This window comes from Paramisgurnus dabryanus, chromosome 11, assembly GCF_030506205.2.
Source record: "Paramisgurnus dabryanus chromosome 11, PD_genome_1.1, whole genome shotgun sequence".
In the NCBI taxonomy this organism is placed as follows: Eukaryota; Metazoa; Chordata; class Actinopteri; order Cypriniformes; family Cobitidae; genus Paramisgurnus; species Paramisgurnus dabryanus.
The window spans coordinates 7,808,707-7,836,622 of NC_133347.1; the positions used below are offsets into that span (position 1 = coordinate 7,808,707).

General features: G+C 38.3%; 1 protein-coding gene across 2 annotated transcripts; it reads right to left on the reverse strand.

The window, feature by feature from the left end:
- Positions 1-3,091: 3,091 nt before the first annotated feature.
- sin3b (SIN3 transcription regulator family member B) lies at positions 3,092-27,807 on the reverse strand. Of its 2 annotated transcripts, none has more exons than XM_065248425.1 (19): positions 27,288-27,807; positions 25,965-26,071; positions 25,728-25,881; positions 23,475-23,813; positions 21,317-21,469; positions 21,084-21,206; positions 20,718-20,807; positions 20,508-20,626; positions 20,217-20,427; positions 18,669-18,785; positions 18,357-18,595; positions 17,464-17,647; positions 11,245-11,938; positions 10,357-10,526; positions 10,058-10,231; positions 8,781-8,873; positions 8,143-8,234; positions 4,378-4,576; positions 3,092-4,100 (listed from the first exon to the last, which is right to left on the reverse strand). In XM_065248425.1, exons 1-19 carry the CDS (start codon positions 27,396-27,398, stop codon positions 3,864-3,866), a joined length of 3,606 nt encoding a protein of 1,201 aa, XP_065104497.1. In that variant the 5' UTR covers positions 27,399-27,807; the 3' UTR covers positions 3,092-3,863. The 2 variants fall into 2 exon arrangements, with proteins under 2 accessions (XP_065104497.1, XP_065104498.1); XM_065248426.2 differs by lacking the exon at positions 27,288-27,807 and adding an exon at positions 26,535-26,801.
- Between the last annotated feature and the right edge of the window lie 109 nt (positions 27,808-27,916).

Genomic DNA, 27,916 nt, shown 5'->3' on the forward strand with positions numbered 1-27,916 from the left:
CTTCACTTCCATAGTATTCTTTTTTTCCTACTAGGGAATTTATACAGGTTTGTAACAACATGAGAGTGAGTTTGTGACAGAATTTTTGGGTGAACTTTCCCTTTAATGTGGTTGTCATCTATAATGCAAATTTTTTAGATTTTTTAAAATAAACTGTTAAATGGACACTCCCTTTAAAAATATGCTTATCTTATTTGGAATACATTCATCCGGTCTTTGGGTCTGGTGGTACCACTTTTAGCATAGCTTAGCATAATCCATTGAATCTTATTAGACCATTAGCATTGCGCTCAAAAATAAAGAGTTTCGATATTTTTTCTATTTAAAACTTGACTTTTCTGTAGTTACATTGTGTACTAAGAAAGATTGAAAATTAAAAGTTTCAATCAAGCTATTAAAAGTTACCAAGGGGACTGTTTTCGAGTGCTGCGTAATATCATAGCACCTGCTGCACCCATGGTATGACAGCAAAGTCCTTGATTATTACGCCAGAATGAGAGTATAGTTCCTAGACATATCTGCATAGAATATCGCAACTTTTAATTTTCCGTCGGTCTTAGTACACGATGTAACTACAGAATAGTCAAGTTTTAAACAGGAAAAATATTGAAACTCTTTGGTTAACTTTTTGCGCGATGCTAATGGTCTAATCAGATTTAATGGATTGTTCTAAGCTATGCTAAAAGTGGTAGCGCCAGACCCAGAGATCAGCTGAATGGATTCCAAAACGTTAAAAATCAAATGTTTAACTCTAGGGGAGCTGGAAATTAGCATATTTTCACAAAAAAGTGGAGTGTCCCCTTGAAGATAGAAACATGTATATTGTAACTTTAGAGATGGTCCCTAAATTCACAAGAATCAACTGTCCAACGTTTAAGTCCATTGTGGGCAATTATTAGCTACACTTGTGGTGAATGTGAAACTCATATGCATCCGGAGTCCACTTCAAAACACACAAAGTATTATGGAAAGGAAAATACGTCATGAGGTTTGAATTATGTCAGGAAAACGAGAAAACAACTTTTTATCTCGAGATCACTAGGAAATGAAGTGATGATCACGAGAAAACAAGAAAGCAAATTATTATTAGTACACTGCCTCTCTCAGCTTCCGTATTGACATAGTAAAAAGCAAAAGTCATAACTTTGAAAACTGTCAAAGTCTGATATTAAATGTGTTCTCAGTTTGTCACCCCAAAGAAAAATGTGTTATTAAAAGGAATAGTCTATCCATTATCAACATTAAAATATGTTATTACCTTAACTAAGAAGAGTTGATACATCCCTCTATCATCTTAGTGCGTGCACGTAATAAGCGCTGGGGCGCGCTGCAACACTTCGATAGCATTTAGCTTAGCCACATTCATTCAATGGTACCACTCAGAGATAAAGTTAGAAGTGACCAAACACAGCAACGTTTTTCCTATTTAAGACGAGTAGTTATACGAGCAAGTTTGGTGATATAAAATAAAACGTAGCGCTTTTCTAAGCGGATTTAAAAGAGGAACTATATTTTATGGCGTAATAGCACTTTTGGGAGTACTTCAACTCGCATGAAAAATCCGCTCCCCTTCTCCCTCTCATAATGGGAGAGGGAGAGTGTTACTGCGCCGAGTCGAAGTACTCCCATAAGTGCTGTTCCGCCATACAATATAGTTCCTCTTTTAAATCCGCTAAGATAAGCGCTACGTTTTATTTTGCACCACCAAACTTGCTCGTATAACTACTCGTCTTAAATAGGAAAAATGTTGATGTGTTTGGTCACTTCTAACTTTATTTTTGTTTGGTACCATTGAATGAATGGGGCTAAGCTTAATGCTATCGAAGTGTCGCAGCGCGCCCCAGCGCTTACGTGCACGCACTAAGATGATAGAGGGATGTATCAACTCTTCTTAGTTAAGGTAATAACATATTTTAATATTGAAAATGAGTAGACTATTCCTTTAATTAATAACCACCCTGCTGAATTTGAATGATTAAAAAACACCAAGTTATTAAAATCGTAGAAAAACCAGCCTCTCAAACACTGGGGGTGTGTCTGCTGTCTGCTTTGAAACCACGCCCACTCACAGGAAATCTGCTGTATCTCTCAAGTTGTCTCAACTTTCAAATATTGCTACAACCTAAATGGATGCTCGTGATTGTGTTAGGGGGAGGACCATGCTGGGTGGCTACACTGCGTCATCGTGCCACCGTTTTAGCCCCGCCCAAAAAATCCTGAACAAAGAAATGTGGAAAAATTGTTTAAAGGGACATTTAGCTTTTTTAAAAAATATACCAATTTTACAGCTCCTCTAAAGTTGAACATTTGATTCTTACCATTTTAGAATCCATTCAGCTGATCTCCGGGTCTGGCGCTACCACTTTTAGCATAATCCATTGAATCGGATTAGACCATAAGCATCGCGCTAAAAAAAATAACAAGAGTTTTTATATTTGTCCTACTTAAAACTTGACTCTTCTATAGTTACAACGTGTACTAAGACCGACAAAAAATTTAAAGTTGTGATTTTCTAGGCAGATATGGCTAGGAACTATAATCTCAAACTTGCGTAATAATCAGTTACTTTGCTGCCATAACATGGCTGCAGCAGGCGTAGTGATATTACGCACTGCCCAAAAATAGTCCCCTTGGTTACTTTCAATGGCAGGGGACTATTTTCAGGCACTATGTAATATCATTGCGCCTCCTGTAGCCATGTTACAACAGCAAAGTTCTTTATTACTACGCCAGAATGAAAGTATAGTCCTAACCATATCTGCTTAAAAAAAAAATCGCAACTTTTAATTATCTGTCTGTCTTAGTACACGATGTAACTACAGAAGAGTCATGTTTTAAAAAGGGTAAATATCGAAACTCTTTGGTTATTTTTTAGCGCAATGCTAATGGTCTAATCAGATTCAATGAATTATGCTAAGCTATGCTAAAAGTGCTAGCGCCAGACCCGGAGATCAGCTGAATGGATTCCAAAACGGTAAGAATTCAAAAAAAAGTGTAATGTCCCTTTAACGGTGTAACTCCACACTTTGGTACTACACAGTTCACAGTCCTTGTAACATGTTTCAGCAATACATTTCTAACATTTATAAACTAGGTTGCACAACTAGGTTGTTTATTTTGTGATAACTGATACAGGATAAATGTTATACATTATTTTTTCAAAACACTGATATTTCATTTTTCAGTTTTAATATGTAAAAATTACACCAAACGAAAGCAAAGATTTGGCGAGATTGATATCATACATAATCTGAATGTTTTAACAAAAGCGACCATAGATCATGAACAGTGATTGATGGGTGACACTGGCGCTCCTCCGTTCAGTTATGAGACGATGAAAAACAAAACGAAACAAAAAAGCAACGTACAACTAAAACAAGGACATTAAGGAAAAGATGCCAGTGTGCACCAGAGGAAATAACTTTCAAAGTCATTATTTATAGCCAAGAAAATGCACATATAAGAATGCACACAGAAAAATCTGCCATATATATGCAATTGCTCAAGCACTTGAGTCAACTGTGCTGTACAAAAAGACATACAGATCTTGTAGACATACTTTAAACCTAGTCTCTTAATACTTCAGTATAAACAAAAGAAAACTCTTTCAGGAGCTAAAAACTACAATGGACTTTCTTAATTAAAAAAAATTGACATTCACATTTCTGAAACGTCCGCTTACTGCATCCGTCATGATGGACTTTTTTTCTGGCGATTACAGTATGTGATGCGACTTCTCCTTTGATCTGCTGTCGGTTCTCATATCGTTCATCTGCAAGCTTGTTTAATCTCAGCAGTGAGAATGAGTGAGCCAAAAAAGACAAAGAGATACAGAACACAAAAATCCTCCCCAAATGTTCGAGTTAAGGTGAAGCAGGGCCCTTGTTGTTGTTGTAGTGCACCTGGTACCTGTTAACAGGTAAACCTTTGACTTGCGTGGACACACAGGTGGTCTTGCAGGGGATCATGTCCTCATCTTCCTCTCCCATGAGCCAGTCTTGCACTCCACGCTCAGCGGCGGGGGATACGTGCTCCCTCAGCCAGCCCTGGTGCCACTGGTCAAAACGATCGTGTTGAGCACGCGCTACTCTGTGCTGGGACTACAGGGAGAGAGATGGGACAAAACATTAGCAGAAGATACAGTGTACAAAATTGTTTAAGACATCTGATTTTATTTTTAAAACAAACAAACCCAAAAAGCATAAAGTTGACGTTCTATTTCACCTCCAGACCTTTCATCATTTATCAAAATATCTTCTTTTGTGTTCATCAGAAAAAAGACATTCATACAGGTTTACAAGAATATGACATCATTTTTCATTTTTGGGTGAACTATCCCTTTAACGTTTCTGGGGTGGAGATGTTCATTCGACGTACCCTTCGAGCCTTCACCAGAGCTCCTCTGCGGTACATGTAGTCCTCCGAGTTCATCACAAACACCATCTTGTGCGTGTTAAGTTTGAAGCGGCAATCCAGATTCCCGGCCGTCTCTACGCCCATCTTTCTGTGCCACTCTCTCCTGCAGCGCATGGCTTCCACCTGCTTGAGCTGCCATCCACGGAAATGTCTCAGATTTCTACAGGAAAGACACATAGGTCAGTTTGCTCTTAACAGTGCAGATTTAATACCATACTCGAGGTTGTGTTGTATCATAGGGAAGTCACACCACTGGGCAGCCATGTTTGCAATGCCTCTGGGCAGTTATTTTAGTCTTGCATGACTGAAGTCCTATTTGGATGGGAAAAGACAGGTATTTCTTAAATCAAGTGCTAAAATCACAATTAATTCCCACACCTTAGTTAACTTCAAATTCAAGGAACTTTCAAGGACTTTCCAGGTCTAATACCCTCAAGGACTAAATGTGGGGACACATTTCAAGTGAGAGCGAGGTTACATTGTGTTACTTTTTATGATACATTGTTACAGTTCCCTTTCGAGGGAACTCACGCTGCGTCACTGCGGTGACACTTTGGGGATGCCTCCAGGGGTAAGTGCGTCTGAATGTGTGTATCAAATTCAACCAATGGTGAGGCTTAACAACAAAGACAGGGTCACATTCGAGCCAGGAAGTATATTGGTATCTGAAATATTCCCAAAGACGGTGTTACAGGGATGCAGGAAGTATGGCAAGGGAGACGCAGCGTCTCGTTCCCTTCTCAGGGAACAACAGTTACATGCGTAACCCGAGATGTTTTCATGTGTCAAACACAACTATGCAAAAAAGCATTTTGGTATGAATCACCAATCACCACATTTAAAGCGAACAGTTTAGCATGTGTGCTTTAAACGTCTAGAATTTTTATGATATTATCCTACACTACACAGGGAATAATGAGTTTTTTTTTTTCAGAAAACTTCTTTCATAAAATAGATTCAAGCACTTTCAATGACCTGTATCTATGTATGTATATTTTCAAAAACTTTCCAGCGCCTTGAATTTTTTCCCCAGATTCACAAACTTTCAACGATTTCAAGGATCAGAATTAAACAACATATTTCTGAACAACACTTAAACTGCACATTAACTTTTGTTTCTTAAAGCTCCATTGTGTACTTTTTTGAGTTAATTCTTAGCAAAAACCCATGTTTTCTTTCAAAAGTATGTGCTCATTCATGTGTAATTACTTCCACCCCACTAATCAAAGTATTCTCGTAAGTGTTGAATCTGCTATTTAAAATAAATACGGTCGAGTCGCTCGACTGGCGCATCCATGTTGTTCCTCCATCTTTGAAATACATTCGCAGACGAGGGACATTCCCGAAATTCAAGCTCCGCCTTTCGCGCTTTCAGACTACACTCACGCTGGCCGATAGCTGAAGCCTCCGGAGGTTGCATGTGTAGGCGGTATACGTCATCAAGACAGTCTTATTTCAGAATATTAACAATTATAAAGCTGACGATTATTCTTAGTTAATAGTAAATTTATGTAATATGCTTATGACTTGTGAATGTAATGCTCAGTTAATTTAAATAAACCAGGCTTGATGACTTATGCAGCCCACATATGCGACCTGTGCAGACTGAATCCTTCGGCTGCAACAGCTGCAAACCGTGATGATCCCGCGATCTAATGCTTTGATTTGAAAGCCTGTTGAAATTCTCGAGGACATTAAAACACGTTGCCAAGGAAGCGAAAAGGGGATTTAAAACGACAACATGACAGGAAAAACAACAAGACCAAAGTCAATATTGGAGTTAGTTTTCCAAGATGGGACTCAAGGGACACTGAAGTTGCACTTTCTATCTTCTCCACAGGTAATTCAGCATATCGTTTACATCAGTCTATGTTGTAAACTTGAAGTTTTATAGTTCCTTGGCTAACTTTAGCATGATTATGCATAACACTTGTTAGTGTAAACACGCATGTGGTTTAATGTGTTCGAACAGCCACACGCCGTCTCTCCGCCCATTTATGTAATCTGAGGTATCTTTTCTGACCTCTAGCACAAACACACGGTGACAGCCCTGTTTTTAGCCTTTCATTGATAAAACACTGCTGATCTGCGCGTCTTTCGTTTCATTTTACAAGCATGTGAAAGTTGAGGGATCTTATTTCACCAATATCAGAGAAAGCTCTTACATATACACGGACATGTAACATGTTTACTTAAAACCTAAGCATTGGACTCTGACATAATATTAGTTCGCGTCCATTTAAACCCGTCATTACTCTCGCTCATGTTTAAATGACAGGAGAGGGACTCATCCACAGACCATCCCCTCAGTAATCTGGAGGGAAGCGGTCATAAATGGACAAAAAGTATGAGTTAAAACGCATTCCGAATGGGGGGGGGGCTAGAAAGTAATATTCAGTTGGTTGTCATATAGAATTTCACCGATAGATGGGAGTAGATCTTACACAGTGGAGCTTTAACTCTTTCCCTGGCAGCGTTTTTTTTTTTTAAGTTGCCAGCCAGCACCAGCATTTTTTATGATTTTCACAAAAGTTTAATTCCTTCCAGAAAATTTTCTTCAAATATATAAACATACAATGTATAAAATGAAAGAACAGACCCTCTGCTTCAAAAAAAAAAAAAAAAAAAACACTGTTTAATCCTACCTTCATTAGTTCTCTTTTTATCACCTCTCATACATAGGTAGGTTTTTCAAAAATACCAAATTTTGAGCAAAAAGCTGAGATAATTCCATTTTTGTGAAGTAATTTTGATAGAGCTCAGATTCAGAGTGATCCTCAAAACATACACGTTTGCCCTAGGGCGATACTTTATAAGGGTTTTATAAGTATTTTATAAGTAAATATTTAAATGTAAAATGCCTCCAAAATTTATTCACAGATATGTAGGAAAATAATGTTGGAAAAATATACATTTTCAAGTGTTTAAAAAAAACGAGTCGGAGAGATGTTGGTTTTGCCGGTTCTTGATGAATAACAGTTAAATGATCACAACATGCTTATGCAGTCCCGTCACAGGAAAATAAGTGAACAGCGTCCAAATGTGCTAGGGTCCTTACCAGTGCCCGAACCCGTGTACACGATATACTGATTCACGACCGCGGGAGCTAGGGAGCTGAATGAGACACACCCATACAGAAGCTACGGTGGCCGCCACAGGACAAACATGTCATTGTCTGAGACAACGTAGTGGTGAAAAGCGCTCTGTAAAGTGATACGTTCATTTAGGGCTACTGTAGAAACATGGCGGTGCAAAATGTTGACTTCCATGTAAGGGGACCCGTGGTGTATGTAGATAAAAATGGCTCATTCTAAGATCATTTTCACCACTGAAACTATAGTTTTCAGAGATCCTTATAAAAGTTACATGCACCTTCAAAGCAAAAAATATGTATCAGCACAACTTTCATGACGTAAAATCACTAAATCCATCCCATGCGCAGGAAAAATAGTCCCTGGTTGACTATAAACAGTAACAACAAGGTTTCACATATATTTATGCTACTTAGGGTGCTGTGCAGTAAATAAAACACAGCTACTGACAGACAAGAATCAAGAACTGGAACTAACCCTTTTATATAACAGTACTATAAAAACAAAATATTGATGTAGATGTCAAATTATTTAAAAATGATTTTAATGTATGCACTGTTAGGATAAAGATATGTACTAAATAAAGGGAAAGACAAAATAAACAAATACAAATATAGCTGTTAAGTGTTTTTACCTGGGTAGAAATACAGGCTTGAAGTAGTAGCCTTCTGTCTGCGAGCACACCGTCTCAGTTCCTATATACTGCTCCATGTAATTAGACAGACTCTGAAACAAGACAACCAAATACATGGCAAATATAAATGCTGATTAGACTACTACAAAAAAACAAAACTTTGTTTAATCTATACTATCTATAGATAAATATTAAATAAATATTACTATCAAAAAGATAGTTCACCCAAAAATGAAAAATCTGTCATAATTTTTTCATCCTCATGTTGCTGTAAACCTGTATGAATTTCTTTTTTCTGATGAACACAAAAGATGATATTTTGAGAAATGATGGCAAACACACAGCAGTAAGTGACCATTGACATCCATAGTAGGAACAAATATTTTGGAAGTATTGTGATAAATGACTAAGAAAATATTTTGATAAATGATGGTAAGCACACAGTTAACGGTACCCATTAAATTCCATCATATTTTTTATTCCTACTATGGAAGTCTATGGTCACTATCTAATGTGTGTTCATCATTCAAAAAAGAAATTCATACAGGTTAACAACAACGTGAGGATGAGTAAATGATGACAGAATTTTCATTTTAAAGTGAACTATCCTTTAAATAGCATTTTCTGAGTTTAAGTACCTGAATATCCAGTGGGTCATCACCCTGGGCCTCCTCCGTGTCCAGCAGTTCGATTGTTAATGTTACTTGACCTTTGTTTTGTAAGAACATCACCTGGTGAAAAAGGGAAAAAATAAAATAGTAAACGACATCAAGTCTGTTCCACAAAAATGCATCCCTAAGACGCAACGATGCTTGTCGTCAAAAACTCTAGAGGAAACAGGACAGGATAATAAGCGACTTTTAACTGCATTTAATGCACTTTTTTTTAGGTTGACAGCCAGCGACAGCACTTTTTTGATTTTTACAAAAGTTTATTGTCTTCCAGAAAATGTTGTTCTTTAAATATATAAACATACAATATATCAAATGAAAGAACAGACTATCTGCTTTTATCAAACTTTTTCATCCTCATCTTCATTTTTTTTAATCACCTCTTAAATATGGGTAAGTTGTATTCAAAAAGACCAATATTTGAACAAAAAGCTGAGATGTTTGCATTTTGGTAAATAACTTTTGTTAGAGTTGAGATTCAGAATGATGATCAAAACATACACAGAGTATTAACTGCTTTCGGATCTACAGTTTTTTATAAGGTGGGTAAAGGCCGGGGTATACTTTTTTCACACCCGGCTCGCGAGCGCACGCATCTGCGCAGCTTTCCAAGTATACTCCCCGCGTCTACATGCAAATGGCTGCGTTGGACACGTATACGCAATACAAATAATTTCTTATTCAAATTACTACACTACCAGGCTATCAGGGCTGCACTGATTTGCAACATTTACAGTACATAAAAAAAATAGGATAGATGAAGAAAAGTAGCAGATCCACCGATGCAAACAAAGTTTAGAATAAACAACAAGAGAACAAAAAACAGAAATCAATAAATTAAGAAAAGATGATGTGTGTGTGCAAATGCTGTCTATGGCCTTTGTGTTATTGTTTATAGTGTAGTGTCCGGTCTCAACATTTTCACGTGCATGCACTGTCGTACGCTGACTGTCCGTGTGGTCTTAAATTTTGGGCAGCATGCGGATGGTGCGCATGGACAGCTGCGGAAATGAAAATGACATTATGTGGATGCCGCGCATACGCCCCTAGTATACCTTTGGCTTAAAGGATTACTGTATTTTCCGGACTATAATTCGCTCCTGAGTATAAGTCGCATCAGTCAAAAATTGCGTCATGAAGAGGAAAAAACATATATAAGTCGCACTGGACTATAAGTCGCATTTATTACTCATCAATGGAGAGAGTTAAAGCATTATGTGGTCAGGGAGAATATTAATGCAAACCTTAAAACAGTTCTCCTCTGCCATAACTCTCTCTGCCTTCCACTGATAACTGGCTTCCCATGCAGCACGAACACACTGGGACGAGAGATTTCCACCAGCAGCTCCCTTCTTTCTCTCCGAAAGGTACAGCTCTGTGACCTGCAGACACACTTCATCACTGACCAGGTGCTGAAGCTGCGAGAACCAAACACAGACAAGATGAGCATCTTCAATTTAATCAAATACAGTAGAGACAAGAAAAAGGAAGTGAAACAGCATAAAAAAATGAATTCCAAAATCCCAACATAGAATAAACCCACCTGTCTGACAATGTTCTGGATCAGCTTGTCGACTGTGAAGCCGATGTAGGCATGAATGGTGAACATCTCTCGCAACGTATCCTCATACTGTGTGGACTCCAGGTTTCCATCTAATAGACTGCGAACCATGTCCAGGAATGCTGGGTAATATTCCTCTAACTCCACCTCGCCTGAAACAACAGCAATAAAGATGTTGCCTTATTAGCAAGCACTATTTAGTAATGGAAGTAAACCGGTTTAACATGAAAGCGCATGGGTGATTCTCGCGAAATTAGACTTATGATGTGTCATGAAACATTTTGATAAAAAAGTAAATGCAAAGTAAGAGTATCAAAATAAGAATACAGTTACAAGCCAATCTTCATGTACTATTTTGCACATGATTTCAAATGACATCATACAAACCAATTTTGTTGTTTTTCCACATTTAGGGAAACAATTTTCATTACCGCAACGTGTCCATGACTGGATTTGGGATCTTTGACATGAAAAATGTATTAAAAAATAAATAGCTTCAGTGCATGTTATACTATAAATATTTACAGTAAAGAAACATGTGGTATTTGGTGATCATTGGTAAATGTAGAGACAATAATAAGGAATATAAATGTGTCCAAGACCAATTTTCTCATCCTCCGCAACAATTTTCAATCATTGTTTAAGCCCTCAAGGAACTAACATTTTCAAAAAAAAATGTTGGAAGGGACAGAATTGACTGTGACATTCAAGACGGCTACCAGGTAAGTTATAGTAAGTTCAGACCTTAATCTTATATGTGCAAAAAAATTGGCTTCAAGGGCTTTTTAAAAATTCTGATGCAGGACACCTTCTAAATCTGGATTTCGTGAGAATCACCTGCATGTGCTGACAAGCATCAAGTCTACTCACTTGGCTGTTTAAGGCGCAGTTCCATAGCGAGGTCACTCGACTTTTCCCTGCGCCCCTCTCCCATGAGCAGTCGTTCCCGGTTCTGCTCCGCCCGATGTTCCAGTAGCTGTCTCTCCGCCTGCCTGTAAACCTTCAGCAACCGTGAGCACAGAGTTTGGTGTAGCCGCAGGAAGAAGTACCAGTTATTATTAACAAAGAACAGGTTGTAGACGCCATCCAACTCTTTCTGGTGCTCCGCCTCAGGGTCCCGAAGATCAACAGACGACCCACCTTCTTGGTTAACGCTGCGGGGAGCCGCGGACGTGTCCATGTTCTGAGGGGAAGTGCATCTTCTTCGCCTGGATTCTTCATTTGGTTGCTGTCCACTTGCCGTCAAGAGTCCACCTCCCTGGGCGGAGCCATCCTCCCCATCGACTTCTTCATCTGTGAAATCTTCTGTCTCGCTCAGCTCGCCACGGCGGGTGAAAAAGAGGTCTGGAACAAAGTGCTGGATGATGCGTTTGATGTGGTCCTTGTCGTCTTTGTGGATGGTGGGCTGTCGTTTGACGTGGTAGATGATGAGGGAGGCGGCATCCTCCAGGATCTGTTTGTCCTCATAGGTGAAGACCATGTGAGGCTCACTGGCCGGAATGCCGCCGGATCCGTCGCGACCTTGTTGACCCACACCGCTCTCTTCTGTGCTCTGCTCCTGCCTCTGAGAACGCAGAAAGAAAAGCGCTGTTCAAAACACCTTACCAAAACTGAAGACAGATGTTTACCGGGATAGTTCACCCATAAATTAACATTATGACATTTACACAATCTTATGTTGTTCTAAAGCTGTAGGAGCTTCTTGACTTCCATAGTTGGAAAAACTAATACTATAGAAGTCAATCGGTACCATCAACTGTGTGCTTACTGTCACTTTTTTGTATTAAACAGAATAAAGAAACATATACAGGTTTAGGCGAGTAAATTATGACAGAATGTTCATTTTTGGGTAAATATTTTAAGTTTAAGTTCAAAATACCCCACAGATAATTTATTATAACATTTTAAAATTGCCACTTTTTAGGTGTGAGCAAAAATGTGCCGTTTTGGGTGTGTCCTTTTAAATGCAAATGAGCTGATCTCTGCACTAAATGGCAGTGGCGTGGTTGGATAGTCCAAATAAAGATGCGGTATTATCCCCTTCTGACATCACAAGGGGAGCAAATTTTCAATGACCAATTATTTCACATGCTTTAGCAAAACTAAGTTACTGGGTTGATCTTTTTCACATTTTCTAGGTTGATAGAAGCACTGGGGATCCAATTATAGAACTTAAACATGGAAAAAGTCAGATTTTTATGATATGTGCCATTTAATATACAATTTGACCAAACTACTAGGTGAATTTAGATAAGTTAAAGGTGCAGTGTGTAAATTTTAGCGGCATCTAGTGGTGAGGTTGCGAATTGCAACCAACGGCTCAGTCCACTACTCAAGAAGCTACGGTAGCCACCACTGGACAAACATGTCTTATTGGAGACAACTTAGTAAAAAAGTTTGTCCGTTAAGGGCTTCTGTAGAAACATGGCTGCACAAAATGGCGTCTTCCATGTAAGGGGACCCTCTGTGTATGTAGATAAAACGTCTCATTCTGAGGCAATAAACACATAACGGTTCATTATGAAAGGTCTTTATACACCCCTGATAATTTAGTTCTGTGTATTATTTTGCATTTCTGTCAAGAGATCCTTCTAAAAATTACACACTGCACCTTTAAGTAGTTTGCATCAGTTCATGCAAGATACATACTACTGTAGTGTGGTGCAATATGGCCCATTGTGAGATCATCCTATCGTCAGCTTGTGAGATTGTGATATACAATAGTATTTGGGGGCGGGGCAATCATTTACGCATTATTTATTTGTAAATTTTTTACTCATTTATGACAAGCCACAAAAAAGTACAAAAAAGAAGCCGAATTGTCACAAACGGTCACTGTCAAACGCAACCTTCTTAAAACTGATGTCATTAATCCGAGAGCGTCATTAAAGCCCAGGTCATCTGAAATTTCCTGCATGCCAGGGATCGAAAACGACACACTTACTGGTTTTAAACCCCTAACAACCTCCATAGTGCAAGGAAATATCAGAGCCGTGCGTATTACAAGCTCCGGTGCGAGTAAGAGTCCGAGTCATGCGCGTTACAAGTTTAGGTGCAAGAAGGAGTCCATGCTGCGCACATTCAGGTCCGAGCAATAGTCCAAGACGTGCGCATTCAGGTAGTCCAGGTAGGAGAAGGAATCCGTGCCACACGTGTTAAAAGCTCTCTCGCTCAAAGTGAAGCCCACAAACCCGATCATGTAAGGAAATTCACGCAATGCACATGTTAATGTGAAACTAAGATGATAATAGTTTAAAGGTGACATGGAATGATTGAACGGAGTATTTATCCTTATTCTGTGATGTGACATGTAGGATTTTTTGTTTGGGTCTGTAATGGCTTAGAAGCTTCCAAAAAACCTCTCTCAGATAGCTCTATTAGGGTGGGGAATTTTAAACAAGTGGTTTTGCACTTATTTGGCTCCCCCTACTGGCTTAACTTGCAGTCTCATTACTGATTGGCTGACTTTGCTGCCACTCAAAAACTGTAGCCAATTATCTGTGATGTCATAAGCATCAGTTTTTCAGATTGGGCCGTTTTCTGGCTGACATTTCTAAAAGAGGAATTTCTATGAGACTGGATGTTTAGCATGTCTAGCACTTTTTGTATGTTTGTGAATGCGGGTAGACTACCATTATTCAACAAAGACAAGGTAAAAATGGTTTTTCATTCTCTGTCCCCCTTAAAACTATAAATGGGCAAACATGCCAATTATCGTCATGAAGGCCCGCTGTTGGCCATACCCCAGAATATCACCTATCGGCACAACCCTATTATATACATGCATCACAATAACCAAATCCGTCTGGCCTCAAAGACACAAAACACTTAATATTACAGCTTCCTCCATTTCTATCATCTAAAGAGATTTTCAGTCCTTTCCAGTTGCTTTTGGCCTGCTCAAGACAAAAACACTTTAATCTTCCGAAGAGGCTTTTCGCTGAAACAGCTCAACAGCGACTCATTTGATGCTGCAGTATGATTCGCTGTAAAGCCGCTCTGAAACAATGTACTGTGAAAAGTGCTTTATGAATACAAATGACTTGACTTCACAACGTGTCCCCTAAAGGCTTCTCATGCCAGTTGTTGTCAAAACAACCCTTACAAAATGGTTTTGGTCAGAAAATATGACAACACAGCAAAAAAACAAGAAATAAATAAAACTTTAGCTTTAAGTTTAGCCACAGGCTTTCAGCATGACAAATAGAAAGAGAACAAGCCGTTATCTGCATGAAACACGAGACTCTTGAAGTAAGATATTCTTATTACACACTGTCCTCTGTTGTCATTGGGAAAGAATGAAGATGCAATAGCTTCTGACTAAAGCATCTGTTATCACAATAAAGCCATGTACCGTTTCTAAATTAAACCGGCATCTGGCCCGAGTGGTGCCCTTTCACTTTTACGCATGTTGGGATTCAAAACTGTTCAATAAACCTTTCAAAAATCACAATATGTATGATTTTTGCATTAAAATGTATTATTTCGCTAGCAATTAATCGAGAAGATGACATGTCCTTTAGCCATTAGTTTTGGATTTTTTACTAACTCTTTCACCGCCAGCATTTTTAAAAAAAAGTTGCCAGCCAGCGCCAGCGTTTTTCATGATTTTCACCAAAGTTTAATGCCTTCTAGAAAATGTTCTTCTTTAAATATATAAACATACAATATACCAAATGAAAGAACAGACCCTCTGCTTTCAAACAAAAAAAAACGTTTCATCCTACCTTTAGTGGTTCTTTTGTAATCAGCTTTTGAATATGGGTAGGTTTTTGCAAAAACACCATATTTTGAGCAAAAAGCAGAGATAATTCCATTTTTATGACGGATTTTTCATAGAGATCATATTCAGAGCGATCTTTAAAACAGACACGGACATGCAGCAGCTTGCCATAGGGCAATACTTCCGGTTTTAAAAAGTTGCGGAAGGGCGCCACCTGGTGGATAATAGCGGTATTGCGGAAAGACGGAAAATCTCGTCATTGGCGGGGAAGCGTTTTCTCTTAATTGACGAGATATCTCGTCAATGGCGGGGAAAGAGTTAACAACAACTCAGATAATTATTTTTTAGCTACATTTTATTCCACGGTGCTTTATTCTGAGAAAAGCTCCACAGGTATGCATTATTTTTAATAAACGCACACCTGACCTGATAAATGTTTTAAAATAACCAACCAAGGCAATGTCTTAGCAATGTCTGTGGTAACCTTTCTAAAAGCGTAATAACTGACTTGAATTATTTTAAAATAATGCATACCCACCTTGGGTGTTTATTATTTTCAAATAATTCAACGGCCCATCGTCAATAGGCTTTATGCCCAGCTGCACAACTTCCAGAACTTCAGCCATGTCTGCCATTATTGGACAAACCGATTAATCCAGGTGTGCCTGACCTCAGTAGTCACAAACAAACTGATTAATCCAGGTGTGTCTGCTTGTTGTTGTTGTGACTACTGGGGTCAGGCCCACCTGGATTAATCAGTTTGTTTGTGACTACTGAGGTCAGGCACACCTGGATTAATCAGTTTGTCCAATAATGGCAGACAGGAAACAAGGAGCTGGCTGAAGTTCAGGAATGGGCATAAAGCCTTTTATTCTGTACATATTATTTAGTTTTTAATGTTTAGAATTAACCATGCAGTTGTTTCACAGAAAGTTATAAAACTTATCAAAACTTCAATGTAAAGTCTCAATTACAATATAATAAGGAGCTCGGGATCAAACAAGGTGAATAATCTGCAATTATGATTTTTGTTGCAATCATGCAGCCCTAATTCAACAAAGTTATATATAACCAAAGTTTAAAGTCATGCAAGAGAGAGTCCCGAGTGATGGTTTCTTTACAATAAAGAATATATTTTAAATGTTTATTATGAAATCCAGGAAGACTGACATAATTTGTGCAGTTATGGGTTGCCATAATAGCAGATACAAACGCAGTAAATCTCTACAAAACAATTGTTTTAACCATAAGGCACGCAGAAGAGCCAAATGTGTATGTGGCGCATGTGCACCCATTACCGGTATTCACACATCCATCCAGTAAAACCTTTCATAGACACCGCCAGTGAATAATAAATACAATAATTGTTCAAAAACAACTAATATTATGCTGATAAAAATATGCTGATTTAGCAGTTTATTTTTTCTGCTACTATATATTATTACAAAAATGCGATTACAGTACAGAATATAAACGACAAACTACTTTTTAGTTAGTGTTTATAATAGTTGGTAAGTTTTACACATACTTTTGTTGTCAATTAATAATTGCCGTTAAAAAAAAAAAACACTCACACCAGAGGGACATTAGTGACATTTTAAACCATCGCCTGAAAGGTTAAAAACACAAATTCTTGGTCTATTCCATGTACAAACACTCAACTGACTTTCCCATTGTAAAGATACTGGTATGTCTCTAGCTTTTATAGTTGAACATTGAAGACCTGTCACCATCGAGCAACAACACAAAATGATTGACTACTAGATCTTCTTTATTTCATCCTCACACTGGTTTATACAAGGCAGATGTAGTAAATATTTACCATTACTGTTAAAATCGTGTTTTATGCGTGCTCCCACCACACTGTTTTCTACCGGCCGGCTATTGAAACAGACATCTCGCACAAAGAATGGACATACGTCACATCACAGACTTCTGCGTTTGAAAATAAGGTGGACATAGCGATTAAGAAAGGACTCTTGCGACTTTGATGTCACACATCTGCCGATCTGCGCACTACCGCATGGGGTAGTATTTGTACCGTTTAGCACACCACTCTCTGTTGTCATTTCTACAAAGCTACACTGTTGGCTTATTTTATAACGTAACAGTTATAACACTAGTTTGGATTGATTTGGCAATGGAGGTGAAGACTACAAATCACATCATTCCACACTCATTCACAGCATAATTGCGAGTATAAATAAAAACTGACGCTCAATTTTAACTCACACTCAAGTCTTCTGATTTGTATCCTAATCGAAATCCACCAGTTCGATTTTTTAAGTATTTTACAAAAAGATCAGGAACCGCTTCCCTTCCAAACCCCTTTATTTAGCTACCGAGGCACTCTTGTAGACGCTCACCTCATCATAGATGCTTTCGATTTCATTGAGAAGGCTCTTGGATCGAAGAGCCTTCATGTCATTCTGTTTGAAGTTCACACCCTGGTGGTCCAGCGATTTCAGGTACGCCTTCTCGTACTGCTCTCTCCAGATTTTATTGAAGCCCTGCTGGGCCTCTCTCCATTCCTCCTCTTTAGCTTTCAATCTATGGTAAATAAATAATACATACATTTACTGTTGCTTACGCTTAGATTTTGCACCATGTTTGCAAACAGACTGGGAAATCTGTTTCTGTAGCTCTGTCGGTAGGACATTGCATTAGTCGTGCTAAAAGTTGTGAATGCACTGTAAGTCGCTTTGGATGAAAGTATTCACAAAATGCATACATGTAATGTAAATGAAAGGAAGTTGAATTGCGATTCAAAATATACTGAAATGTGAAATTTCCATTAAATAGAGATGCTTTCATTTTTCATGCAACAATAAATGCAAGTCATGCAGAGACAGAGAGCGAGCAAGAACTAATAAGTAGGTAATAGGGATGCTTAACGATTAATCGCGATTAATCTATAGCAGAATAAAAGTTTTTGTTTACATCATATATGTGTGTGAACTGTGTATAATAATTATGAATATATAAATATGCACACATGCATGTATAAATTTTAAGAAAAAATATATTTATATATTAGGTATTTATATTTATATATAAATATAATATAAATTATACATAAATATACAAACGTATATACACATGTAAACATTTCTTAAATATATACATGCATGTGTCTGCATTTATTTATACAAATTTATTATATACAGTTCACAAACATACATCATGTAAACAAAAAATTTATTCCGCTACAGATTAATCGCGATTAATCGTTAAGCATCCCTAGTAGGTAAAGACAAACCTTTTGAGTACTACAGGTACCGCCGTGGCCGGGCTCCTCTTCAAACCCTCTATGATCTCTGGAGCCTTATCGCCATAGATACGATAGACTGCACGCCGCTGGATGACCTCAGAGGTGCCGCCCAGGCAATCGTCTAAACGGAAGCGCTCCTGATCCTCAGGTGAAAGGCGGGCTAGCTTCTTCTGCACGCTTTCCAAAACTCTGATTGTTGCCAAATTAGTCTCCAAGACAACATCCAGCTATCAAGCAAAAATAAGGTTTAGATCTCTGAGTAAAACCTAGAAGCTAAAATCCTGCATCTGTTCATCTTACCTCAAACCGCTCATCCTCACAGCGATGAAGTTGCTCTTCATAAGGTGTTTTCTTGGAACTCACAAAAGTGGAGTCTTCAGACCAGGACGGGAATGAGACCCAGGTATCATTCAGCACCTATAAAACAAGTTTAAACTGATGTAAATACAACAAGGTTTCTGACTACTGAAGTGTGACTGTTTGCTATATCATTGTTTGGAAAATTTTAATGCGTGGCCTTTGAGATGACAATATTTCACACAGATACTTTGGTCCCGTTTAGATTTGGTAATATCATGAGTGACCCAGCCAACTAAAAACATTGTGAATTTCATATTCTTGACCAAAAGTTAGTTTCCTTAAACATCAATAAGATATCGCATATGCAATCTATTTTACTGCCGTAATGCCATTTACACATAAACATATAGATGTATGAAGAGTTTGGTTCCAAAACGCAATAAATCTATTTTGACTAATTTTGGTAAAATAGTGTTTTCTATACCAAGAAAGTGACAAGATGAAAACCACTATTTTCTGTAACAAACTTTCACGTAGCATCTTTAGGTTATAATAACATAAAAAAATCTAATCCATAATTTGATTTTCAAAGATTTATTATAAAAACTGATTTTTTTCCACAAAATGCAATAAATCCATGACAAGGTTTTTTTTCAAAATTTATTTTGAATCAATATATAAATGTGATGTTATATTAATTTACTTGACTAGTGGTATACACGGTTTAAAAACATAAACATTAATCAAAACACTTACTTTGTCATATTAAGAACACTGTCATTACTGCTATCATCCTCGGGACGTCGTCGTTGAACTTTTTTGACAGCGATCAGCTGTAAAATGTTTTGGTCCTGCTCGATTTTCATTGACTTTGAGTAAAATAATGGAAAGTTTTTCATAAGATCCCCTGGGGTCAATGTGTTAGCATGACAGAAGCTTGATGCTGTCAGGAGAACAAGCAACAGCCGGCATTTTTCCTTCTCCCGAGTACTTCTCGCGTTAAATTATTCGATTTTGGAGGCTTGCGTTTCTTTCCCGTCACAGAAAACCACCACAGGTTTATCAATGCCGAACAAAATGTATATTTTATATCACAAAGTACGAAGTAGGTAAGGAAAACTAGGATTCTGTGTGTATTAAAGCTCCGCCATCAATGTTTACAATGCGTGGAATGGTGCGCTGTGATTTGCTGAGTGGATTTATTGCATTCTGCAGAAAAGGAGGTCTGGCGTTTATCACGTTTTGGGAAAAAAGGGAGAAAAGATGACAGAATAACACGCTGGATATTGAATTTTGCATAAAATTAAGAATTTACTTTTTAATACTGACCAGATACAATACTGATTTTGGCGGTAACTCATTTAAAAATCGCGTTTTGGAACTAAACTCTTCATATATGCATTACTACTTGTTATAAAATTTATACCACATGTACATGGCACCCTTCCTAGTACAGCGGCTGTCTCTGTATTTCTTTAATGTTTTATACACCAGATATTTCTTGCACATATTTGGGACGAATATCCAGTTGTGTAAAAAACGTAATACCTCTTTGCATATAGCCGTACGGCCGCTGCATTTGGGTTGCTGGTAGGTCTTGGGCAGGGCTCTGTAGCTTGAGCCCAGGCGTTTACAGGAGGCGTAGTCCACTTCTCTGCCTCCACCCTCCATGTATCTGTCAGACAGGCCTGAGACTGCATGAGACAGCTCTTTATCGCCCAAAAATGACTTAAACTGGGTGTAGAGTTCTGGAAACTTCCTACAGAATGATTCACAAGGGTCATACGAGTACAAAAGCAATTATAATATTTGATAAAAAAATTTTTTAAAAATTCTTACCCTAAAAATGGAGTCACAAGTTGCAGGAGTTCAGCCCCCGATACCACTTCCTGATTAAAAAGGGCTATGCAGCGCAGGAAATTCTCATAGACCTCTTGACTTTTTAGCAGACGACGAACCTGAAACCATCAAATTATAATAAAGTAAATAACAATTTTAATGTAAGAATCTTGAGGCTAATACTAGCACACTACCGCTTACTATTCTCACCTTGTCAAAAAACGTGAATTCCCGCAGGACTCCATGTTTTCCGACAGAGGCAAATGATGGATCTTTGGAACAGGAATACTTCATTTTTTTCTACATGGATGAAAAAGTTTAAGTATAATTAACGAAGACTTTTTAACTTCATAGGTCTTTAAAATACTTTTTTTACAAATACAAAAACCTGTTTAGAAGTTAAATAATAAAAAAAACATTGCACACCCCATTCCAAGATATTCACTAATGGTGGGAGCTTGGTTTGGCTTTTAACCATTAACAATAAAGGGTGATGCTTATGTTAAACATCACACCACATTTAAGACACACAGGTTTTGTAAAATCTGTGTGTGGTTGTCACAAATAAATGCTGACCTTCAAAAGCGGTGTCATGTGTGGTAATAACATAGGTCTGGGTCTCTTCTTGCTCTGTTTATTCATTTCTTCTTCATCGGCTTTCTTCAGATGGTCTTTGGCAGTCAAAGAGCCTCCAGTGAACTGTAATCCAATACACAAATCTTAAATCTCCTGACATACAGAGATACAACATTTGGTCAAAATTTATACAAATAATTATCGTCTGCGTTTAAAGTCTGGTTACTACTCACCAGAGATCTCTTTGCATCCGGTAAAAACTGTCCAAACTCAGCAAGCAGATCCTCCTGGCCTTTAAAAAGACTCGCCACTTTAGAGAAAACCTCATCTTCAGTCATTCCTCCAGTGCTTCGGCCTCGGTTCTCCTTTACCTCCAGCTGCTCCTTCTGTAGATGGACACAGAATCCACAAAATCAATGACCATCAATGTGTTTACGGGATGGGTTGAAAAACAGTACGAGAACCCATTTCCTTCAGCACAGATAAGTGATCACTGGTGCCAGAGGTTGAATCTGCACAGTATTTTCGAATATAAATCTGACAGATTCAGCGAAAGGAAGTAAAATAGAGCTGGGAGAACAACACTGGTACCCTAAAAGTGCAATAAAATTAGGCAAAATATTTAGGGTTTCAGCTGCTGATGCAGGGTTGCTAATAGAGATGCTCCGATAAATGCCGATATACACTAATAATACGTGGCCGATAACTATTCTGAATCGCACAAGCAATGTTATTCACCGCAATTTCATGTACTCAGTAAGTCCTTATCTATCTGAAATCACTGTTAGTTTGAGTCGTTTATAACATGCATTTGAAAAAGCATCAAACATAATCATTATACATATTCTTTATTATCATGAAAATACCTGAAAAGTTTGAAGAACAGCAATATAAATATATCCTTAAGCGTGTGTATGGTTCTTCATCTCCAGCGCATAGTGAGTTTCTGCACAAGAGCGCCCTCTGGCTTTTGGATGTAGCGGCATTGCACCGTAATTCATTGAGAAGCATAGCATGCATCATCGGCCGATATATCGCTGCACCCCTACTTGTTACAATACTTAACTTCAGGTAGCAGTCGTAAAGTAATTATTATAAGCAACAAAATAAAAACAATATGGCACAAACTAATTAAACAGTGACTCAAGTTAAGAACAATGTGTAGTTTTTAGCGAATCTAGTGGTGAGACTGTGAATTGGAATTCCCATACCCTTAAATTTATGGACTAAATGTGGGGACACATTTCAAGTGAGAGTAAGGTTACATCGTGTTACCTTTTTATGATACATTGTTACAGTTACCTTTCGAGGGAACTCGCGCTGCGTCACTGTGGTGACACTTTGGGGACGCCTCCAGTGGCAAGTGCGTCTGAATGTGTATATCAAATTCAACCAATGGTGAGGCTTAACGACAAAGACAGGGTGATCTGAAATATTGCCAAAGACGGCGTTACAGGGACGCAGGAAGTATGGCAAGGGAGACGCAGCTTCTCGTTCCCTTCTCAGAGAACAACAGTTACATACGTAACCCGAGACGTTTTCATGTGTCAAACACAACTATGCAAAAAAGCATTTTGAATCAACATTCGCATACAGAAGATATAAGCATTTAAAGCGAACAGTTTAGCATGTGTGCTTAAAACGTCTAGAATTTTTATATTATCCTACACTACACAGGGAATAATATGGATTTTTTCCCAGAAACTTCTTGCATAAAATAGATTCAAGCACTTTCAATGACTTGTATCTATGTATGTATATTTTCAAAAACTTTCCAGGGCCTTGAATTCTTTTCCCAGATTTACAAACTTTCAAGGACCCGTGGGAACCCTGTGCATCCTTCTTAAAATTACACATTGCACCTTTAAGTATTATAATAATAAGCATTGAAATACTGAAGGAAAAAATCTATTTGTCTGCATTTAACCTCCAAGGTCTAACACGCAGATATTTTTGCCCTTATCTTATTTTGTTTTAATTCAGATTAGATAAAATGACCGTTTACATTGTTATGCTTTGACAGACATTCAGACCAAGTAGTTGAATGTGTTCAAAAACAGTAGTGTCGACACATATTCTTTGCCTGCTTACAAAAAAATAGCAGACAATTGCCAAAATTACAAGCTTTGATCTGATTGGCTGGCTAATATGAAACTTGTGGAGGTCAGTGTGCACAAGGTGTATGCTACAACAATATGCCTACAAACAAAGTCATGTACCAGACTGCTGTTTGACAAAGTCAACAATATGATTGTGTAGTTTTCTGTACGCAGATCTATTATTGTGTTATCATCGATTTGGATTTCCTGCCACAGGTCGCAAATAGGGTAGAGCCCTGAGCAGAGACCCTGCATCACTACAGTAAACATTTCGTTACACTTCTGCACTTACCTGGTACGTATGTAGAATTTCTAAAAACGCTCGGTAGGTTTCGGGGTTGTCCAAAAACCTATTTTTGATCTTGTTGACGTAACTGATGGCGCTGTCAAACTCCACCGGACTTGGCTCTGATGTGGGAGGTGACACTGATGTGGTGGCCGGCTGTGATTGGCTCTCTCGGCTGGGAAGAGGAAGCGACAACCTGGACGAATTTTCAGGAGGTCCAGAAGATGAAGCAATGCTCTCTGGAGATGTAACCGCTTCGTTCTGAGATGACCCGGCTTCAGCCAATGATGACGAAGCAGCACTGACCACAGAACTGCCGGTGCTCCTTCCAAGACCAGGAGACACCTTCATGGAAATAATGAGAATCCCTTAACCAAAGTCATACTTATATTTATCTAAAATGCCAACGCATAAACATAAGTTCATGAATAGGGACAACAAAACTCTCTTTTACAGAAAACAACAACAACATGCGTGGATCTCCACGAATAAAGAATATTTGTTTTTAACTAATATACAAAAAGTTTGAAGGTATGGACATTGGACACAATTCGCGGTAATTTTAACGCATCATGCTTAAGCATTCTGCAAAAAGGAGCTTTAAGGGGAAATAAAAAAAAAACTCTGCAAGGAATATATTACATTTTAAGAAATCTATTTATCCATTACATTGCGTTGTAAGAGACAAACAGATTGAAGTTTATTAAGTCAGTATGAAATGAAAACTTACCTTAGTTACTTAAATAATAAATGTTTTTTTCTTACTATGATTTATTAATGCAATTGTATTTAAAGAACAAAATATTGTCAAAACACAGCAACCCAGCAAACAATGTTGCATCTAAAAGATTGACTTTTCCCTGACTAAAAAACTGAATTTCCATGACCTATGTCTGGGATGCCGTGAGTCTGGATAATGTAGTGTACACCTTAAGTTTATAAAATGTATCTTAAATGCATGAAATAAATAAACAGTGCCAAATTATATATAAAACCCCCCGAATTTCAATGTTTGGAAAAGACCTTTTAAAATTACATGATATTCCAGAAATTCCATAACCCATGGGTACCTTGAGGTAACCTAGACCAGTGGTTCTTAAACTGGGGTACGCGAGATGGTGCCAGGGGGTGCCTAGTTTTATGACATTTTATAAAATACATTTATTTATCGTGAATTCTGTGTAATTAAACCTAAATAAAAATGTATATGAGGCTACTATCCAACTGCACTACTTTGTATCATTTAATGTTTTGTGTAATAAAAATGCTAAGTTTTAGAACAGTTTTTTGTCATCAATTTTCTTTTGGGGGGCCGCGAAGAAATGCACCATACACAAGGGTGGCCGCACGCTGAAAAAGTTTGATAACCACTGACATAGACATTAAAATGATAGCTATTATTTGCTGGGCGTGTTATTTATTTATCCTAATCTTCAACTTAAAACCGAATTTGTGTTGAACATGAAAGATGAGTAAAAAAATTTAAACTGAATAACAAAACATAGACCAGGGTTCCCACACCTTAGTTAACTTCAAATTCAAGGACCTTTCAAGGACTTTCCAGGTCCAATACCCTTAAATTCAAGGACTAAATGTGAGGACACATTTTAAATGAGAGCAAGGTTACTTTGTGTTACCTTTTAAGATACATTGTTACAGTTACCATTCGAGGGAACTCGCGCTGCGTCACTGCGGTGACATTTGGGTGACACCTCCAGGGGTAAGTGCGTCTAAATGTGTATATTAAATTCAACCAATGGTGAGGCTTAACGACAAAGACAGGGTGATGTGGGAGCCAGGAAGTATATCGCTATCTGAAATATTGCCAAAGACGGCGTTACAGGGACGCAGGAAGTATGGCAAGGGAGACGCAGCGTCTCGTTCCCTTCTCAGGGAAAAACAGTTACATATGTAACCCGAGACGTTTTCATGTGTCAAACACAACTATGCAAAAAAGCATTTTGGTATGAATCAACATTCGCATACAGAAGATATAAGCATTTAAAGCGAACCGTTTAGCAAAGTCTAGAATTTTTATGATATTATCCTACACTACACAGGGAATAATATGGAATTTTTTCCAAAAACTTCTTGCATAAAATAAGCACTTTCAATGACCTGTATCTATGCACGTATATTTTCATAAACCTCACAGGGCTTTGAATTTTTCCCCCAGATTCACAAACTTTCAAGGATTTCAAGGACTGATAGACGGCAACACAGACAAATAGTAAATTATTGATCCACCCCAAATCTTACCTGTGAGGAAAATGGTGACTGGAGAAATGCCATTCCATTCTTGGGAATTTCGATCCGGTACCCAGGAGGCAGGAAGGCGTTAAAACCCAGCACCAGGTCAGGATGTCCATGGAAGAGCTGAGAAACTCTGTTGATAACGCCTGGCGTGTCAATACTGTTGGTGGAGATAAAAACACAATCATTCATTAAAAGCGATTTTGTGATAAGAAACACACTTGTTTATAGATAACTACATACCTTTGAGATTTAAATTCTTTCATGATATCCAGAAACTTGTTATATATTCCTGGATCATTTCCGAAGCGGATTTTGACTTGATCCAGGTACGATAAGGCATCTTCCACCTGCAGCAGTGAAAAACTTATTAGCTTTCCAAATACAAAAAACAATAAAAAGTAATGTGGTGGTATACTATGATACAATAATGATGCTGTAATATCAGTTCTCCCAAAGCAGTCTACGGTATTGCATGTTTTAACAATGGTGTAATCATAGCACCATGTCCAAAACCATGAAGCTGTACTTGTTTAAAGGATGTGGAGACCCATTAGAATGAATGACTTTGAATCAGCATCTACTATAACTTATATCGTGTCATTCTGTAAATACACTTATTAAGTAACAGAAACAAAATGAACACTTGAGTTGTCCAGTTTTCCTCTCTGGGTGCTACAACATGAATGTTTCCAAAAAGACGTCTAAATAAATCTACAAGACAGTTACAATCCGCCCTCAGTGACTTTGCTTAGCTATTTAACGCAATTAAAACGTAAAAACGACGTATGAGTGGAAAGCAAACCCGTTTACCTTTTCTTTGTAGGTTTAATATCATTCAACGAGGAAAATAAAGGGCAGTTGACGCTCAATGACTCTTTTAGCTGTGCTGCGTTAGCACTAATGCTATTCACAACAACCCGCTAAAATTTCACAACAAAAACAAACAAAATACCACTGAGGCGGCATCGAACTGCTGTTGTAAAAGAGGACCACTTGAAACATGTTAAATAAACACTTTTTAATTTTCTTTTCTAGGTCAGGTTTAAACGAAGAGAGACACGCTCATGACAAAAGCAGCTGTTAGCTGAGCAAAACCCCCCTCATCATTCTCTCTCTGTCTTATCAACTCCAATGCAAATTCAATAAACATTTTAAATCGTAAAACAAACAGACTGTGATGTTTGTAGGAACGCGTAAATAGCTACCGGCTTTCGTGTTAACAAAGAGCAGCCGTAAAAAACAGCCTGTTCAAAAATGAAACATTTGACTTTAATTCATTAGATAGACTTTCATCACGTTTGACTGGTGAACTAACATCGCTTTGACCGTGAATCGGTGCTGTTAAGCGAAAATAAATGGACTTTTCCAGCTTGAAATCATCTGTGATCTCAGTGCGGATAAGTTGCATAGTGCGTAAGATTTTCAAACGCATTTACACACACACACATAACGTGAACGCTTCGCTATGCACGCGAATAGCACGGCACTTCCTAATGTACGATCCATTGTAAGAAAGCACACACATGCACTTTGTTCTCCTCCCGTTGCTGCAACGCCTCTTACCTTTAGTTTCTGAAAGTGCTGCTGTTGGACTTGCTTCTGAACCACATAGGCCATGTCTTGGATCTGGTTGATTTGCTTCGTAGTGCTGCTGTGTGCCTGAATTTTCGCCATGGTGTGTTTCCTTCCCCAACACACCAACAGCCACCCCGAGCCGCGATGGTTTACCGTTCCTCCGTATTTGCAGATTGTTCCGGCGAGCTAAAATCACTTCGTTTAGGGGGCCACCCAGCTCTCTCCCCACAAGTCCAGTCTACTTTACTGCCACCCAGTTACACTCCAGTATACACTTCCAGCTCAAGCCCGCAAAAAGGGAAAGAGATCCTGGCAAGTATGTTCGGACCTCTGACTCACTTCAGAGATTACAGCATCGAGTACGTGGGTCAGTAACGAATCCCGAACGATATGAACGTAGAGAACGGGAAACAATCTATCGATTTTTTTCAGTGGTCGTTTTATTTAAATAAGTGGTGCATGTCTCTTTAAATTCGGCGGCAGCTGTGAGCTCGATCTTCTAGCGTGCGGAAACGGAGGGAGTTCTGGAGGATACAAGCGCGCATGCGCACGTGAGGAAAGGAGGTGGAGCTTACGGAATCTCAGCGGCCACGGGCATGAATGGGATTCTGTACACG

What these genes read in the sequence shown, in the direction of transcription:
- sin3b (XM_065248425.1), bottom strand. Translation starts at nt 27,398, where the DNA reads ATGGCGAAAATTCAGGCACACAGCAGCACTACGAAGCAAATCAACCAG. An exon ending in ACTGCGCCTTAAACAGCCAA is followed by an intron (nt 10,527 to 11,244) that starts GTGAGTAGACTT and finishes CTGTTGTTTCAG; the next exon opens with GCGAGGTGGAGTTAGAGGAA. An exon ending in TCCAGAACATTGTCAGACAG is followed by an intron (nt 10,232 to 10,356) that starts GTGGGTTTATTC and finishes TGGTTCTCGCAG; the next exon opens with CTTCAGCACCTGGTCAGTGA.